At 35.6% G+C, this 17,716-nt stretch overlaps 1 protein-coding gene across 6 annotated transcripts in view; it reads left to right on the top strand.

Moving 5' to 3' along the window:
- Positions 1-17,716, top strand: part of tcf4 (transcription factor 4) — a 153,439-nt gene that overhangs the window by 90,963 nt on the left and 44,760 nt on the right. Inside the window, exon 1 of one of the 6 annotated variants that reach the window (XM_079395115.1) lies at positions 13,268-13,466. The exons of the other annotated variants lie outside the window; for them this stretch is intronic. Coding sequence (XP_079251241.1) covers positions 13,398-13,466 — 69 coding nt within the window. The 5' untranslated portion in view covers positions 13,268-13,397. Of the gene's footprint in view, positions 1-13,267; positions 13,467-17,716 lie in introns of those variants that run through there. 6 annotated transcript variants of the gene reach the window in all.

The raw sequence follows: 17,716 nt of genomic DNA, 5'->3' as shown, positions 1-17,716 counted from the left end.
TTAGTGTTTTTTAATTGTGCTCTTGTGGTTTCTGCTGCCATGCGAGAGCATATGCCCCACAATGACATCTACAGACAATAGAGCCGTATGAGACCAGAGCGGAATGTGTGTGTGTGTGTGTGTGTGTGTGTGTATGAGTGTGTGTGTGTGTGTGTGTGAACTTCATTCACATGCGGTGAGTTTGTACATGAGGTGTTTTAAATGAACAGGTTACACATGCTACCCTGTCATGTTCATTATAACATTATCAAACTGGATTCATAATATCATTTGATATAATGTTATATTTCGTGTTCAAGATAAGTCTTAAATCTGTGCATTAGCTTCAATATTTTAACTTTATGCTCATTGTTTAAAGCAAGTGTCATTTGAGTCATTTTCCCTGAAAATTCATATATATATATATTCTATATATTTATTCTAATCTAAATTTATTTACACATATGAAAGGGTGAATCTGATGAAAACATATTTTTCTAAATAAAATATACATTGTCATATTCAAAATAAATAAATATGACATTGTATTTTGCATTATGAAAGCAATGCCTGTTTTTAGGACTTTTTTTGTATTATTATTATGAAATTATTTTCATGACCATTACATGTTTTGCTTTTCAGGAATTAATTATTTCCTTTTCCTTTTTTTAAAATATGTATGTTTTCAATCAAATTCTCATTTGATTGTCATTCATGTACTTTAAAGATTTTTTTAACATTTAAATTAATGAAAAATAAGGAATAAATTAATGCATAATATTTATTTATATAAACTATATACAAAATATATATTAATTAGGCAGAAATACTACCATGATTTATAAATCCTATTAAAATTAAAATTATATTTGAATATGTTATGTAGTTTCTGTGCATTTCAGTAATGTGAAAATGTGCTTAATTGTTACAATGCTAAAAAAAATGCAGTAGTAACGTGAGTTTTTTTTATCACTACTAGTAATTTTGCATGATATGTTTCATTGTTTTTTGGGTTTTTTTTTTTTTTAGCTAGATGTAAACTCTCTTTTCATTGTTTTTGAGGTGAAATATGGATGGGACATGTTCTTGACAGGTTTTGTGAGATTCACCATTGAAAGCATTGTTAATTGAAAGTATCAGATTTCATGTGATTTTAGCTGTTCACGTTGAAAAATACAGATTTATGTGAGGAATTTGTGTCTTTAGTTTCACTGGACATCAGCAAACACACAAAAAACACCAACATCAGCCATTAAAACACAAGTGAAGCTGGTTTGTGTTGCTGATGCTATTGTTGAAGGCAGCGATGAGAACGAGAGTGATGGGGGGGGGGTCAGGTGGGTCTCCATGGCGACGGGTTGAGTGACAGGTAGCGGATGGAGCAGTGTGCAGACGGAGGTAAGACTTTGGCTGTGGCCCAAAACTCAGCGAAAGAAAGAAACAGCCTCCCGTACCAGCTGTCGACAGCGTTTTTGTTGGGACCAGAGTGTGAGAACCCTGTTTAAAGCCGACTGAGTATGTGTGTGTGTGTATGTGTGTGTGAACCCTGCAGAACCTCGCCGTTTTGGACTACATCTTAATGAACATGTGCTTGATTTCCTGTGTGATATTTGTGAAATATTAGCGAACAATCGAGTGTCATTTGCTAGTTTCCTGCAGCTATGTTCCACTGACACAGATGAAGTCTATTTCACGATCATAAAGAATTTAAAAAGGGGAAATTACTTTAATTAGTGTTTGAGACTCATAAAGGAATAATTCAGAACATTCTGTCATCATTTACTACCCCTCAAAACCCTTGTGACCTTCTTTCTTCTGTAGAACACAAAAGGAGATATTTATCAGAATGTGAACGCTGCTCTTTTCCATATACTGTATATGGATGTGAAAGGAGACATGTGACCATCAAAAATGACAAAAAGCGCCATAAAATTTAATTTTTTTCTTCTCTATATCACAAAAGGAGATATTTAGGAGAATGTGCACGCTGCTCTTTTCCATGTAGGGAATATGGATGTGAATAGAGGCTTTAGAGCTTCAAAAATGACAACAATCACAATAATCAGTTCATTTTGACTCATGTACTATACTCCAGGTCAGTTCCTCAGACAAAATCATCATACAACTTCTGAATAGTAAATTTAATATATTTTCAATATAATGAGAGCAGATGTAAATGGATGCATTTGAGCTTCAAACATGTTAAAAAAAAAATAAAAAAGCCAAAGTAGCAGCATTATCATATTCCATGTTTTATGCATTGTTTTTTGACTTGGAATATAGTGAAATATATTTTTATGTAGTGAACATGGATATAAACTGAGGCCAAAAATGTCAACAACAAAAAAAAAGCATCATAACAGTAGTTCATTTGAGTCATGCACTATATTCCAAGTCTACTGAAGCAGACTTGGACTACATGAAAAGATATTTTCCATATAGAGAATATGGATGTGAATGGAGGCATTTGAGCTCCAGAATGGGAAAAAAGCATCATAATTATTATATGAGTTCAGCAGAATTAAATGGACAACTGCTCTTTTGTCATTTTAAATCTCAAATGCCTCCATTCATATGCACTTTCATTAAATGTAAAAGAGCAGCATTGATATTCTAAGAAATGTCTATTTTTGCACTCCACAGATGCAAGAAACTCAGCATTGAGGGTGAATAAATGATAACAGAATGATCATTTTCAGGTGAACTGTCATTTTAAAAGTGTATTTGTGATTTTTTGTGTTCCAGAGCTGTTGTGTTTGGTTTTCTGACTCTGGTGTGTCAGGGTTGTGTAAATGTGTAAATAAACTCCCCCCGATTCACCTGTCAGCCCGTCCAGGAAACAGAAGCAGAGAGAATGTAGCAGTAAATGATCTCATGGTGGGTTTTTTTGGTTCTTTTTTTAAGCGAGTGGAAAGAAATAACAGAAACAGCTGCGTGTGTCTGGCTGCTGCCCAGCGGAGAAAAATCCTCCGTATGAAATAAACGGTCCCATTTCATTCAGTCCTGCCAAAAAAGCAAGACGTGAACATATCGGAGCCACGTCCCCGCGTCCCTTCATTTGGTGAGGAAAAAGGCCAGCGCCATGTTTCTGAAAGGTTTCTGTGTCGTCTATTAATAGAGATTTGTTTTTTGAGGCGCAGTGATTTTAACGGTAGTCACAGACAGCTGGATTTCTTCTCTTGAGATCTTTAACAGAGAAAAATATTCAGGATTTTCTCCACCGTAACACAACAACACACCTGCTGACAGAGAGACGTTCACAGTCTTGTTTTTCTTTCTTAAAATGTACACAGATTTGCAAGATATCAGATATCAAGTTTGCATTTGCAAAAGTCAGAGAATATGCTTTAGTTGCAAGGATATCCTAATAATTTTACTTGCATGATTACATTTTTTTTTTACTTGACATGATTATTCTATTCAATTTTTTACTTGCATTTATATTTTAAGATTTTTATTTGCATAAATATTCTCATTTTTACTTCTTTTTTGTTTTTTTACATGAATATTCTGATATTTTTATTTGCACTGATATATATTTGTTTGCTTGACATCATTATTCTAGTTTTTACTTGCATCGATATTCTTATATTTTTTGAATGCATAATTATTCTGATATTTTTTACTTGTCATATTGTCATTTGTTTGTTGTAAGAAATTTTATTTGCATGAATATTCTTCTTTTTTTTTTAGCTTGAATAGATATATTACCGGTAGATATATTCTAATATCTCTGATGCAGCTATAAACACAATATTTCAATATGAACTTCATATGTCGTCCACATTCATTTTATGCAGTTATTGCCTCATTTGTATCTATTTTTTATTTCTCCTCAGAAATGTGAGAATACTGTAGCTAAAATCTTCATTACTTCTCCTGAGCTTTGAAAGAGACACCTCTGAGCAATATTATTTTCCTCTGTCTGTCATCAAATTCTTTCCACATTCTCGTCCTCATCCCTCCATCCTCTCCTCCAGCACAGCATCTGTTTCTTTCTTCACCTCCGCGGCAGCCATTTCATGTTGATGTCTTGAGCGGCGCTCGATGCTTCGGCCCTGTTTGTTTGAGCTGTTTACAGAGAAGTTTTGTTTGGTGCCGTCGGCTCAGATAAAGCCTGTATCTCTCTCTCTCTCTCTCTCTCTCTCTCAAACGTTCCCAACATTCCTGTCAGGAAATATTTGGCTGGAAACAGCAGAAAGAATCAAACTGCACATCCGTGAGAGCAGATGCATTCATGTTTGCAGATCACCGATATGACTGCTTCAGGATTTTGTTTTGTATAATGACAATATTTGTTTCTGAGAAGTTTTACAAATATATTTCTTAAAAATCAGATTCTTATTGTGCATTTACAGGTGTGTGTTTATCTGTATTTTATGATCATAAATCATTCAACTGGATTTTAAAGAGTTGAAACTGTTTTATAATCATATTTGTAACATATTTTTCGACCTGGATGTGAATGGAGGCATTTAAGCTTCAAAAATGACAAAAAAGTGCCATAAAATCAATCCATTTGACTACATTTACAGATGTTTTGTCTGCATTTTATGATCAGAAATCATCCCATTTAAATTGAACTTTTGACATTTAAACTCTAAATCTAAAACATGCACAAAGTCTCCTGTGAGGCTTTAGGTGTAGGGTTGGTGTAGGGCAATAGCACACACAGTTTGTTCAGTATAAAAACCATTACGCCTATGGAGAGTCCCCATAAACCACAAAAACCAACGTGTGTGTGTGTCTGTGTGTGTGTGTGTTAAATCTCAGATGAGATCCAGGAGAGAGCCAGATCCAGTGGACTGTGTGTTTTCCACTGAGCAATGCACAGAGGAAATGAAGTCAGTTTCCTGTGTGTGTGTGTGTGTGTGTGTGTGTGTGATCTCAGCTCCAGCTTCTGAACCGATGTGGAATGCTCTCCGCACATCTCTGCCAAATCACTGTCCGTTTCTGCACATTTATTTCTATGTGGAACAGAATTAGGGTTGAAATCGCTCAGAAATGTCATGATTGATTTTAAGGTGATGATGTGCCTGTTAATTGGCTGAAAACACGGTTTTTAAAACATCAATCCATTTTGGACAAATTTATCCATGTTAAAGTGTGTTTTATTACCCAGTGGGTTTGGATTCAGCAGGAACAGATGAGCGGGAGCGTGTGTGTGTGTGTGTGTGCATATATTGCACAGATGAAATGCATTTTGTGTTTTGCATCGTATTTGATCTCATCTGCTGTTTTCTCATAACAATGAGGTATAATATTATAGTAATATTCTGGCAGTATACAAAATTGACAGAAACTACCTGAATTCATCAGTACTTTTTTTTTTTTAATAATAAAGATCCTTAAAATATTGTTCATAATAATATTTAACCTTGATTGTTCTTTTCAAGCTCTTTTATATGCATGGGTATTTTAATGTTTTACTTGCATGGATATTCTGTTATTTTTACTAGCATGAATGAATATAGAATTTTTAAATATTCGTTTTTTGGAATTTCGTGAATATTCTATTTTTCTTCTCATATATTTTTATTTGCATGAATATTCTAAAAAAAAAATACTTGCATGAATATTCCTTTTTTTGACTTGCATAAATATCTCTGGTACATCTCTAATGCAGCTTTAAAGTCGTGTTTTGTTATTAAGATCTATTCTATCTGTATTTGCAGACTCAGAGCAGACATGTAATGTATTTAGTCTTGTTTTTGCCCTATTTTATTTGTCTGGGGCATGGAGCTGCAGAGGAGGACACTGCCCCAGGTGTCCCAGCATGCACTGGGGGAGAGTGGGGCCAAAACTGCTGACAGCCGCAGCTGTAGAGAGAGAAAGAGTTCATATCAGCTAAACCCCAAACCCATGAGCACCATCTCCCCTCATGACTGGAGCTGCATCAGCTAATGAATGCTGGGAAACCGACCTACTGTTAATATAGAGCGACCTCATGCTATTGCTCAGATGATGCTCTGTTGGAGCTCAGGAGACTTAATTGAAGTATCAGCTTTGCCTCCAGTGTTGTACCTTTAATTTCTCTGGAAACAGACACAAATGAGTCAGTGGTTCATTTGACGATATTCCATATTCCAGTGCATATTGAGAACATTGATTTTTTTTTAAATCAATTTTAACTTTTTTTATCATAATTGGCTTATAATTCCAATTTTTCATCTCATAAATTTCACTTACACAGTATCTAATTCTTTTTATCTCAATTTTGACTTTTTTTCTCATAATTGACTTAGCATGTCATAATTTTGACTTTTTATCTCATTATGACTTTTATCTCACAATTAAGACTTTTATCTAATACTTATAATTTGAAATTTTTCAAAGTTGTGACTATCTCATAATTACATTGTACTCTTATAATTGTGACTTTATTATTTCATAATTTTGACTGTCATAAATCCAAATTATGACGAGCTAAGTCAATTATCACATTGTAAATTTATCTCATATTTATCACTGACTAGCTCATAATTTTGACTGTCTCATAGTTATGACTTGTTTCATAATTGTGAATTTAGTGTCTCATAATTTCCACTTTTTATCTAATTATGATCACTTAGTATCTCATAGAATTTGGACATATGCCATGATTTAGATTTTCCATAATTTTTACCTCATAAATTCAGAAATTTTTCTCATAATTCTCATAATTTCTCATAATTATGACTTCATTATTTTATCTCATAATTATGATTTAATGAAACATTATTTTTTCTTATGTTGTGAAAATGGGCTTCCATACCGATTCAGTCTCCATTTCTTTCTTAATTTCACCTCTTTGCTGTTTATGAGAAAGTTGAGACAAGAGATCTCATTGGCTCATAATGAGCTTGAACTGTAACAGCAGAGAGAGAGAGAGACAGCTCTGTGTAACAGGAAGGACACATGGCTGCTGGCGAGCACCAGAGCAGCACCAATAAAAGTGTGTCGTTTGGTGTTACTCTGAATGCATTCCCCCCACGTACAGCAAGCCAAGTGCCAAAAGAGGCCTGCTTCACCACGACCCAGCATCCCCGACACTCGCTGGCATGGGTTCAGAGGAGCCGCTCGTGGGGGAAGGTCTGCTGAAGCCTTTCATTCAGTCACTCCTGCTTCTGTCTGATTTGACTCATATCGTTTATATATAAAATATATGAGTCAAATTAAATCTGTCCTATTCCTAAAAACAGAAAATTCACCAATAACCTATGAAAACACCTCATAAACAGCAAAGGAATGAAGTAAAGAACAAATGGAGACTGAGTCTGTATGTATGGAAGCCCATTTTCACAACATAAGAAAAGAATGCCTTTCATATATCAAATAATTTAATAATGATAAAATTATTATCATCATAAGTATGGCATAGTTAGACTTTATGAGTTAAAGAAGTTATAATTATGAGATAAAAAATCATAAATATGACAAATAAAGTCAGAACCATGACATATTGTTAGTACAAGGTCAGAATTATTAAAACATCATAATTATGACCAAGGTTCTGACAAAGTCATAATTATGAGATACTAAATCATTTATACTCAAGTCAAATGAATAATAAAAATGAATAATTATTAAAAAAAAAAGGTGACATAAAATGTTAAAATATGAGATACTAAGACATAATTATGAGAAGTCATAACTATCACATGTAAAGTCAAAATCATGACAGGTCTGACCAAAACAATTACATTATGAGATACTAAATCATAATTGAGATAAGTCATAATTGTAAAAAAAAGTCATAATCATGACGGACTGTAAGTTGAATTATGAAAAATGTCAAGAATATGATAAGTCAAAATTATGAGATACTAAGGAATAATTATGTAAAGTCAAAATCGTGACATTAGTGAAAAATAAAGACAAAATTATGGTTGAAAAAAATTTGAATTATGACAAAAGGTCAAAATTATGACCTTAATCATAATTATGATATAAAAAGTCAAATTTTGGCAAACAAATAAACTGACAGAAAGTCAAAAATCATGACATAAAAAGTCAAATATGTTTGTTTATGTCTCATTGTTAAACTGTTAAATGCCTTGGATCAAATGATCTTAAATCAGTCATCCACTGCTTTAAAGCTCAACAAACTACCCATTTCTTCTCGGTTTGAATGTGTTTGTGTTTCTGCTCGCATCCCATAATGCCTTGCACATGCCGAGGCTGATGTCGGGCAGGTAGCAGATGTTAGCGGCCCTTTAACCAGATCCAGAGTCTGAGAATGAGCGCGTGTGACGCTGTGATGTCCTGAGGCTGTGACGGCCGCGGCCCATCTGCACAGACTCACAAAACACAGATACCTCATACATTCAGACGTTTGCCTTCATAAAGACTATATCATGCAACACGCAAAGCGTATTTGAAAAGCAACAGGCTGTGTAAAGGATGAACTTCAAGTTGGCGAAGTTTCTTTCTCCCGTTTTTGTGCTTTTTTTTTTTTATTTTCAAATGTTCTGTTTGTGCCGAAATCACAGAATCACCATAAGGGCTGCTTTGCATTTTTAATTTAGTAACTAACATATGAATACATTTGCATATTAATTAGTTGCAGATTAAATCATGCATACATAATTGCCTCCTTACTGTGTTTAATGTTTGTTAGAATCTGTAGCCGAAGCCGTCAGAAGATTGCGATTGGACGAAGCCCTCGGACGTGTTTAAGCAGCTCAAATTGGACGCTCGCAGAAGAGACAAACAGCGTTTTTGCCTAAATAACTGTCTGTCTGTGACACTCGGGTTCATGATTGTGTGAATTGACTCTTGCAGCGCTGAATGAACGGCAGACGGGTTCATTAGAACAAATGAAGGTTTTGTTGAAGGAAACAATATCAGTGTCTCTCTCTCTTTCCAAACGTTCGTTTAGATGCTGAACGTTGTGTTTGTCTTTGTGGCTTTAATGATGACGTCGCTCCCTGAAGATGTATCTCAGTGTAATGATCACCTTCTTCAGATATCGCCGCTGTTTTTCTTTCGGTCTGGACTAATTATTCCTTGGTAATTTGTTTACATTATCTGTGCCGTTTTTTCCAGCAATTACACCTTCCCATGACTCTCGGTATCTGCAATGATTGAGTTCATTAAATCACCAGCTCAAGACGTTCGTCTATATTCATATACATTTCTCAGTCTGAGAAACAACAAAACAAGCCTGCGATAAATTAATTACATTTTTAGTCCTGGTTATTTCAGCATGAAGCCCTCAGATTTTTGGATTTACTTATTTTTATTTATTTACTTAATTTCAAATGTTACGTTTGTCTTTTTAGTATTTATTTTAGAATTTTATATTTTATTATTTATTTAATTATGGACTTATTTTAGATGTATTTATTTTAGATCATGTATGTATACATTGTAGATGTATTTATTAAAAATTAAATTTTTATTTTAGATTTATTTTTTAGTAGTTATGTATTTTATTATTATTATTATTAAGTTTAGATGCATTACTTATCTATTTTAGATTTTTATTTATTTTGGATGTATTTTTCATTGGTGAAATCATCATCCTAACACATACACAAATAAAATGAATTCAGGTTCTTTTACAGGCACATTTTGTCATTTTCTTAGGCTGATCTGAGTTTTTAGGCGTGTGTTTGCGTTTCTGAGCTGAATAAATCGACGCTGTGTCAGAATGAAAGCTAACAGGAGTCTGAGCTCGTCTTCATTGTGTGTTTGCGTGGCGTGTTGAGGGTTAAAGTGTTTTTGTGCACACATATGCTGTCGTGCTTTCTGTGAGACACCAAACCGGCCCTTAGGGCCGCAGTCGGGGCCCTTGAACTCCCTGAGAGAGAAAGAGAGATCCGAACGGGATCCTCCGAGATTGACAATTCATGCTTCTAATGAGCAAAAAATCCTCCGAGCATGAAATCGGAATGAAATGTGTGTTTATAATCCAAGTACTGTTTACTCTAATCCCACGGGATGGGAAAGTCAGCGCTGGGCGAGAGAGAGAGAGAGAGAGAGGGGCGACCCCCTCCAAAGCCCCTCCACAGCAAACAACAACAACAACAACACTTCCAGCAGCACAAAGGCCTGAGCAGACGAGCGCTGAGGACAGAGGAGCGGCCAGGAGAGCGCTGCTGCTGAATTATTGAAGTTCATTCTGGGAATAGCAGTGGCTCTCGGCATATGCAAATGATTTAGTTTCATTTGGGATCTGATCCCATCGGTTCAGCCGTTCTCCCATCAGATGCTGAAGCTGGCAGTATGGCGTCGTCCACGTGTGTTAAAGTCACTTACTGCACACACACACACGGCAGGAAAACCTTACTTTTTTTTATCAGGTCTGATGGGATGATTTTTTTTTACAGAACAGATATATGATAATGTCATAAATGGACAGATTCTATTTCCTCTCTTTGTCCTTTGATGTTTAGTCTCTATGTGTGTGTGTGTGTGTGTGTGTACCAGTTTTTCTATTCAGGTGGGCACTTAAACCTGAATACACACAGACTCATGGGGACTCGTGTCATGGTGGGGACCTAATCTGAGGTCCCCACGGGTAAACAAGCTAATAAATCACACAGAATGTTGTTTTTTGAAAATCTAAAAATGCAGAAAGTTTCCTGTGAGGGCTAAGTTTAGGTGTAGGGTTGGTGTAGGGCAATAGAAAACACGGTCTGTACAGTAGAAAAACCATTACACCTATGAGAGTCCCCACAAGGATAGCAAACCAGACGTGTGTGTGTGCATGTTTATGTGGTTTATGAGGACACAAATTTGTATAATGACATGGGTATGACAGAGGTATTACAATATGAAGGTGGTTTATGAGGACACTGCCTATGTCCCCGTAATTCAAAAGGCTTAAAAAACATACTAAATGGTGTTTTTTTGAAAATCTAAAAATGCACAAAGTCTCCTGTGAGGGCTAAGTTTAGGTGTAGGGTTGGTGTAGGGCAATAGCACACACAGTTTGTTCAGTATAAAAACCATTACGCCTATGGAGAGTCCCCATAAACCACAAAAACCAACGTGTGTGTGTGTGTGTGTGTGGTCCACATATCATCCTTGTTAGTCAACTGTTCCGAGGTCTGTTAACGGTCAGAGCATTTTATCACACACACACACACGTCAAGTTCATGGAATGTTCCCATAGCACATGCCTGTGTGTGTGTGTGTGTGTGTGTGTGTGTGTTTCACATCACTGCTGTTATGCTCTCAGGTGCATCAGCTTCCCTGCCTTTATATTGCTAAAGTATTAGTAACACTGCTTACACATGAACACACAAATAAACGCACACACACACACACATATATATAATTTTTTTTTTAATTTGCAATAAATTATGTAAAAATAGTTTTTTTTACTTTATACACACACGTTTATTTTATACTACATACTAAATGTTTTACTATATTAACTAAAAATAAATATTAAATATATAAATATAAAATTATATTTTTTAAATAAGTATACTCTTTTTTAAAAATAAGTATACTCTTAAGATACATTTTAAATAAATATATTTTATTTTGTTATTTATTTTTTAAGTATTTAATCATGTAATTTTTACATTTTTATATTTATGTTTTTTTATTTATTATAGATTATTTTAGATGCATTATTTATTTATTTTACATTTACTTAATTTGCAATGTATTATGTAAAATATTTTGTGCATCTTTTTATTTCTACACACACAAATGTTTTACTATATACCAAAGGTTTTATTATATTAACTAAAAATAAAATAAAATCTACATTTAAAATAACTTTTAAATACTGTAAATATCAAATTTAAAATAAAGATATATATATATATATATATATATATATGTGTGTGTGTATATATATATATATATATATATATATATATGTGTGTGTATATATATATATGTGTGTGTGTGTGTGTGTGTGTGTGTGTGTGTTATTAATACGAAACAAGTAAAATAATAGAATGTGTTTGCTGATATTTTACATTCACACTTTGGTTTCAAACATTCGTTTCTTCACTTTTCTGTCCATCACTGGTCTCTCTGTCTGTCTCTCTCTCTCTTTCTGTGTCTTTCTCTCTGTCTGTCTCTCTGAGTTCTGGTGTGGTGCCAGCGTTGAGGACAGATGGTGGAGTTATTAGATGTGCACGTATGAATCCCTCCCTGCAACTCGCCTTTTAATCAAATTAAAGCAAGAGAAAGAGAGAGAGAGAGACACACACTCAGAGTTTATTAATGGCGTTTGTGTTCTTCTCTATAATGGACTTCACTGTCACTTCACTGTCCCTCAGGCTGCGTGTGTGTGTGTGTGTGTGTGTGTGTTTTACTATAGTAAATCATGTTGTGTTCATTCTCCATTAGAGTGAGTTTATATGAGTGAGTTTGTGCTCATTATTATATGCTATGGTAGGTATACACTGCAAAAAACCTCAGTATTTTACAGTACACATATCTAAACATTGTTAAATGAAGATAAATTTACCTGAGCCGCAAAATGACCTTAAAAGTTTTGTTTTATGAACGAGTTTTTACTTAACATAAGTTAAAAAAATCTTGTTTTCCTTTTGAATCGTTTATTTTACTGACCCCTTTGGCAGATATTTGTCTTGTTTTAAGCAGAAACTCACTTCATTTTGATACATTTTTTAAACACTAATATCTTTTAATTCAAAAATATTTTAGATTTATGTTATTTGTTTGTTTTTTAGATATTTAATTTGACTATTTATTTTTAAATTTATTTATTTATTGATTTGGTTGTACTTTTTATGTTTATGTTTTAGTTTTATGTTTATATTTATATTTTATATATTTATTTTAAATGATTGTAGATTATTTTATATCCATTATTTATGTATTTATTTTAAATGTATTTATGTATATAAGCATAAAGTCACTTTATTTTGATACATTTTTCAAAGACTACTTAATATCTTTAGTCATTTTGCTTCTCAGGCAATTGTATATTGATTTAATCATGTTTAGATATTTGTACAGCAAAATTCTGATTAATAAAATATTTTTTTGCAGTAAATAGACATGTGTGAGCAACAGGAACCTTGTAGTTTGATTGCAGCAAAAAAATGCTCGAAACACACACACACACACACATTTTCAGTCCTTTTAGAGAAGCCGACAAGCTCAGAGCAGGATCAGTTCCAGATTTGCCATGGAAAGGAAAAAGTGTGTGTGCGCATTTGAGTGAGATGTTGAGTTTAGAGAGAGAGAGGGAGAGAGGGGGGTGGCGGCTTTTAGCACAGGCCACGCCCCCTCCTCATTCTCTCCTCCCCCTGGCCGACGTCAGGAATGCTCCTCGCTCGTTTGCATATTCAGCATGCTCAGGCCGGCCATATGGGAAAATGCAACTGCAGGAATTGTTGTGAAAAAAGGGGGATTGCGAGTTTGAACACAAAGTTGTTTGAGAGCGTCTGAACAGGATAAAACACACACACACACACACACACTAGAGGAACAGAAGCATGTATTGCGCGTACACCATCCCGGGGGTGAGCGGTGGATCATTCATGTATTACTATAACGGCAAAGCGGTGAGTACAGGCGCATGCGGATGACATCTGACGAATAGTCGACTGTCATTCACCTCTGATCTCTCTGTGTGTGTGTGTGTGTGTGTGATCCGCTCTGAACTGAGAAGAGACAGGAAAAATGTGTGTGTGTGATAAGAAATGTTGTTTTAAGCCAAAGCGTTTGATAATTGATATAAGATTTGGTTGAAATGGAGACAGTTGAGCTCTGATGTACAAAGCTGGAAAAACGCTGAAAGTTCCCTGCAGGAAGAAAAAAAGCAAGACCTTCCCAGATCCGCATGTGTTTGAGAGCTGGTGTAAAATAATGAAAAGTGGGATAAACGTGTGCTGCTCTTCTTAGAAGTTCGGTCCTGAGAAACATCAAGCGTGGCCTTGAGAGAGACAGAGAGATATTTACACGTCGCAGATGTTATTTATCGTAACGTACGGTCAGCGCATCTTGATTCCAGGCCGTCAGGTCATTGAAGGCCTGTTCTCATCAACGTCTTTTTTATTCATATGTGAAGTCATTTTGCTTCAAGTAAATGCATCTTTATTTAAGTATGTTGTAATGGAAAGTAAAACAAAAATACTGAATAAAAAAACTTTTTTTTGCAGTGTGTGAGCAACAGGAACCTTGTAGTTTATTACAGCAGATGCAGTGTTGATCTTTGGCCTTTTGAAGTCTTTATGGTATTTTTGCATGTGCATTTACATTTTTGTGTAAAGCAGATTCTTTAACTGTAATATGTGTAGTTTTAGTAGCATATGAGCAATTCTACATCTATGTGAATATTATGCACATTAGACAAAACTAAAAATTTTCTGTGGATTCCCGCCATCGGGAAACATTTGTTGGCCGGTGATACGATGGACTTTCCCGCCTTCTGACCAAATGCATAGGCCTGTGTGTGTGTGTGTGTGTGTGTGTGTGTGTCCTAATGTGGCCTGGCATCCCTGTGCCCTCTTTAATAAACTGTATGTGTGTGTGTGTGTGTGTGTGTGTGTGTGTCGTGCGTCTCTGGGTTGCAGCTTTGTGCCCGTCTTGATCTGCTGCCAGGCATCTTGCTGTGATTGTTTATTCTGCTATTTTAACAGTTAAAAAATTGCAGGACAACATCTCAGGATCCCCCGACACGGCTGTCCGTGCGCTGCAGTTTTCCGGGTCGCGCCGGGCGAGTGTGTGTGTGTCGACGGCGACCCAGTTCTCGAGGTTTTGGTGTCAAGCAGGAGGAGGATGTCGGGTCGACTAATGAATCCACAAAAGAGTTGCACAAAAAAACAAAAGGCCTCTTCACACACGAGCTGTGCTTAAACAGCGCCGGCCGCTCGCCATTGTTATGCTAAGACTCCGTGTGAATATTCCTTCAGTTTAATTAGCTCAGCGAGACTGTCACGCCGGGATTTCACCCTCGGAGATCTTTAAAACACCCCAATGTGGAATATACTAGTCATCTGGAACTAAAAGAATGTTTCCTTGTTTTTGAAATAACCATTTGGTTGCTTTTTTACATCTCAACTCGTTCAAAATATTAGTTTGGAATCTTTTTTTTTTTATCAAGTTACATTTTTTTTACATCATGATTAATTTTTTGTTTAGCGTAATTGGTTTTAACAACAAAAAAGTTAGTATTTTTGCAAAACCACACAGTTGAATGTTATATATCGATTGACAGGTACTGTATTATTTATCTGTTTTGTGGTTATTAATGTAATTAAGTCTAAAAGATAAAACATTTGAAATTGCATGTTATATACACACACACATATATATATATATATATAGTACAATTACTTCCGCCCAAATGGCCGATGTTTGTATGGACGGACACACACTCACGGACATCATATCTGGAGTGTTTGTGACAAACAGCATTAATATAATCCCATTGTGTTACGCAACATTTCAAGTCAGACCAAACGTTGCTGAAATGGAAATAGTCAGCAAGCATACACACAAAATATGTCCTTGTTTGTATATAATCTGTGCTTTTATTAAGAAAATTAAGATTTTCAAGTGCATGTTTTCAACTGACAATAGAAAAAATATATTTTTAAAATATCTAATTTAACATCTTTAAATTACATAAGATGTAAATAAGTTAAATATAATTTTTTTTGGCTTAAAGAGATGATGCATCCTGAATGCTTTCCTTTGCTGTGTGTTTCCTTCAAGTCCCGATGGATTTATGCTCCTGCCGTCCACAATCTGACAAGTGCGTGTGTGCGTGCGCATGTGTGTGTGTGTGCGTGTGTGTGTGCGTGTGTGCGTGCGCATGTGTGTGTGTGTGCGTGTGTGTGTGCATGTGTGCGTGCGCATGTGTGTGTGCGTGTGCCAGAGATCATGTGTAGCCCCATTGATCTGTCGGAAGAGGTCTGGGTGGTACGGAGACCCCCGACATTCCCAGGATGACTGGGGTTTGTCCCGGAGACGGAGAGAGAGAGTGTGTGTGTAAGAGAGAGATAAAGAGAGAGAGAGACACTGTGTGACTGAGGCCTTCAGAGAGACAGACACTTCTGGAGCATCTCTTCTCTCTCTCTCTCTCCACATCTGTCTGTCTCTCTCTCCAGGGAAAGATAAGGAAATTCACATAATTTTTTTTGGCATGTATTTTAATTTCTACAACTTTCCTGAACTTTCCTGGCTGAGTAAGTGAAATGTAGTGATCAAAATAAACAGATATTTCGAGTCCAAGCTATTATTATTATTATCGGTCCGTGAGAATTTTGACTGCTGCATGTTTTGTGTTGATATTCCTGAAGTGCGAGTGGTTTGTGTGCGAGCCGGAGAATCTTGCGTTCTTTATTCCTGTCGTCGGTCTGGAGTTTTCATCTCCTGCCAAACGTTTTCTGTGCCAAACCTTTGCAGATCGGCAGGTTGTTTTCACCCTCTGAACGAGGGAACGTTAAACGATTCACAGCAATGCTCCCGCGTGTCCGAACGGGTCATGTGATTGAACTCAGGATGCGCCTATAATTACATTTGATCATTTAGAAGAAGCTTTTTTATCAGAAAACAGGAAAAACACAAGCTGTGTATCATGCTTAAGTAATAATATTAGCAGTTTCAAGTCAGTTGTGCTGGATGCGATTGGTCTGGGTTGTTGTTTTGAGTTGTCTCTCATTGTATTTGTGTCCAGCTGGTGTGATGCCAAATGTGTTTTAAGACACTCTAGCATAGAAATAGGTCAGATTTCACACACACACACGTTCTTCGAAATGAGGACATACCATAGACTATTGTTTTTACACCATTATTTTTAAAATAGTTTTATCTTTAAGATCTTTAAAATAAGTATATAAGTAAAATATAAGTAAATATGTATTTTGTCAGATTTTATCTTTTTGTAATGGACAATTTTGTGCAAAACTGTGGCTAAACACACACACACCATGTCCAAGACATATGTTTTTATACTGTACAAAAAAAATCAGCATTTTATTTTTTAAATAATTTTATCTTTAAGATAGATAACTGTTTTTATGTTTAGAATAAGATAGATATTTTGTCAGATTTTATCCCTTTTTTAATGGACACATTTTGTGCAAAACAGTAGCTAAACACACACACACTGTGTCCAATATATGTTTTTATACTGTCTAAAAGATTTTTACCTTTAAGATAGTTAGCTATTTTTATCTTTAAGATAAGATATGTATTCTGTCAGATTTAACTTTTTTTAGGGACAATTTTGTGCAAAACTGTAGCTAAACACACACACACACATGTGCTGGACGGCGGCTGAATCTCGATCTAAAATAGCAGCAGAGGAAAAATGGCCGCAAAGTTTGCAATGTTGAAGTAATCAGTCTTTGATCCTGGTGGTTTTATTATTTTAATAATGCGTCTGTGATCCGGCCGTCTGAAGTGCCTTTCAGTCCATGTGTTCACCATTACAGACCTTCACATGAAACACACAAAACCTTCATCTTGATTCTAATTAACTTTATATGGGGCTCTGTGTGTGTGTGTGTGTGTGGTTTGGCTTTTTCTCGCGTCTGGTTTGTGATCTCGGCCTGATTGGTTTGTTTATAATGTCCACTTTGTCTTTCTTAGTAACACGTGTGTGGTGTAAATGAGCCGCTGGTGATCTATAGTGTGTGTTTCTGCTCTTCAGATGCTTTTGCAGCTCTCACTTACATTGTGTTTCATTTGGTGTCATACATTTGAGTCCGTCTTGACAAATCTGAGCTCAGTTTGAGACATTGTTGAGATGTCTGCGTTGTGTTTGTCTGATCGGGTGTTTCTATGTTGTAGGTTAGCAGCGGTT

The sequence above is a fragment of the Barbus barbus genome (genome assembly GCF_936440315.1).
Source record: "Barbus barbus genome assembly, chromosome: 36".
NCBI classification, from domain to species: domain Eukaryota; kingdom Metazoa; phylum Chordata; class Actinopteri; order Cypriniformes; family Cyprinidae; genus Barbus; species Barbus barbus.
Note: the sequence above shows the minus strand (reverse complement) of the source record. Positions and strands in the feature narration are given on the sequence as shown.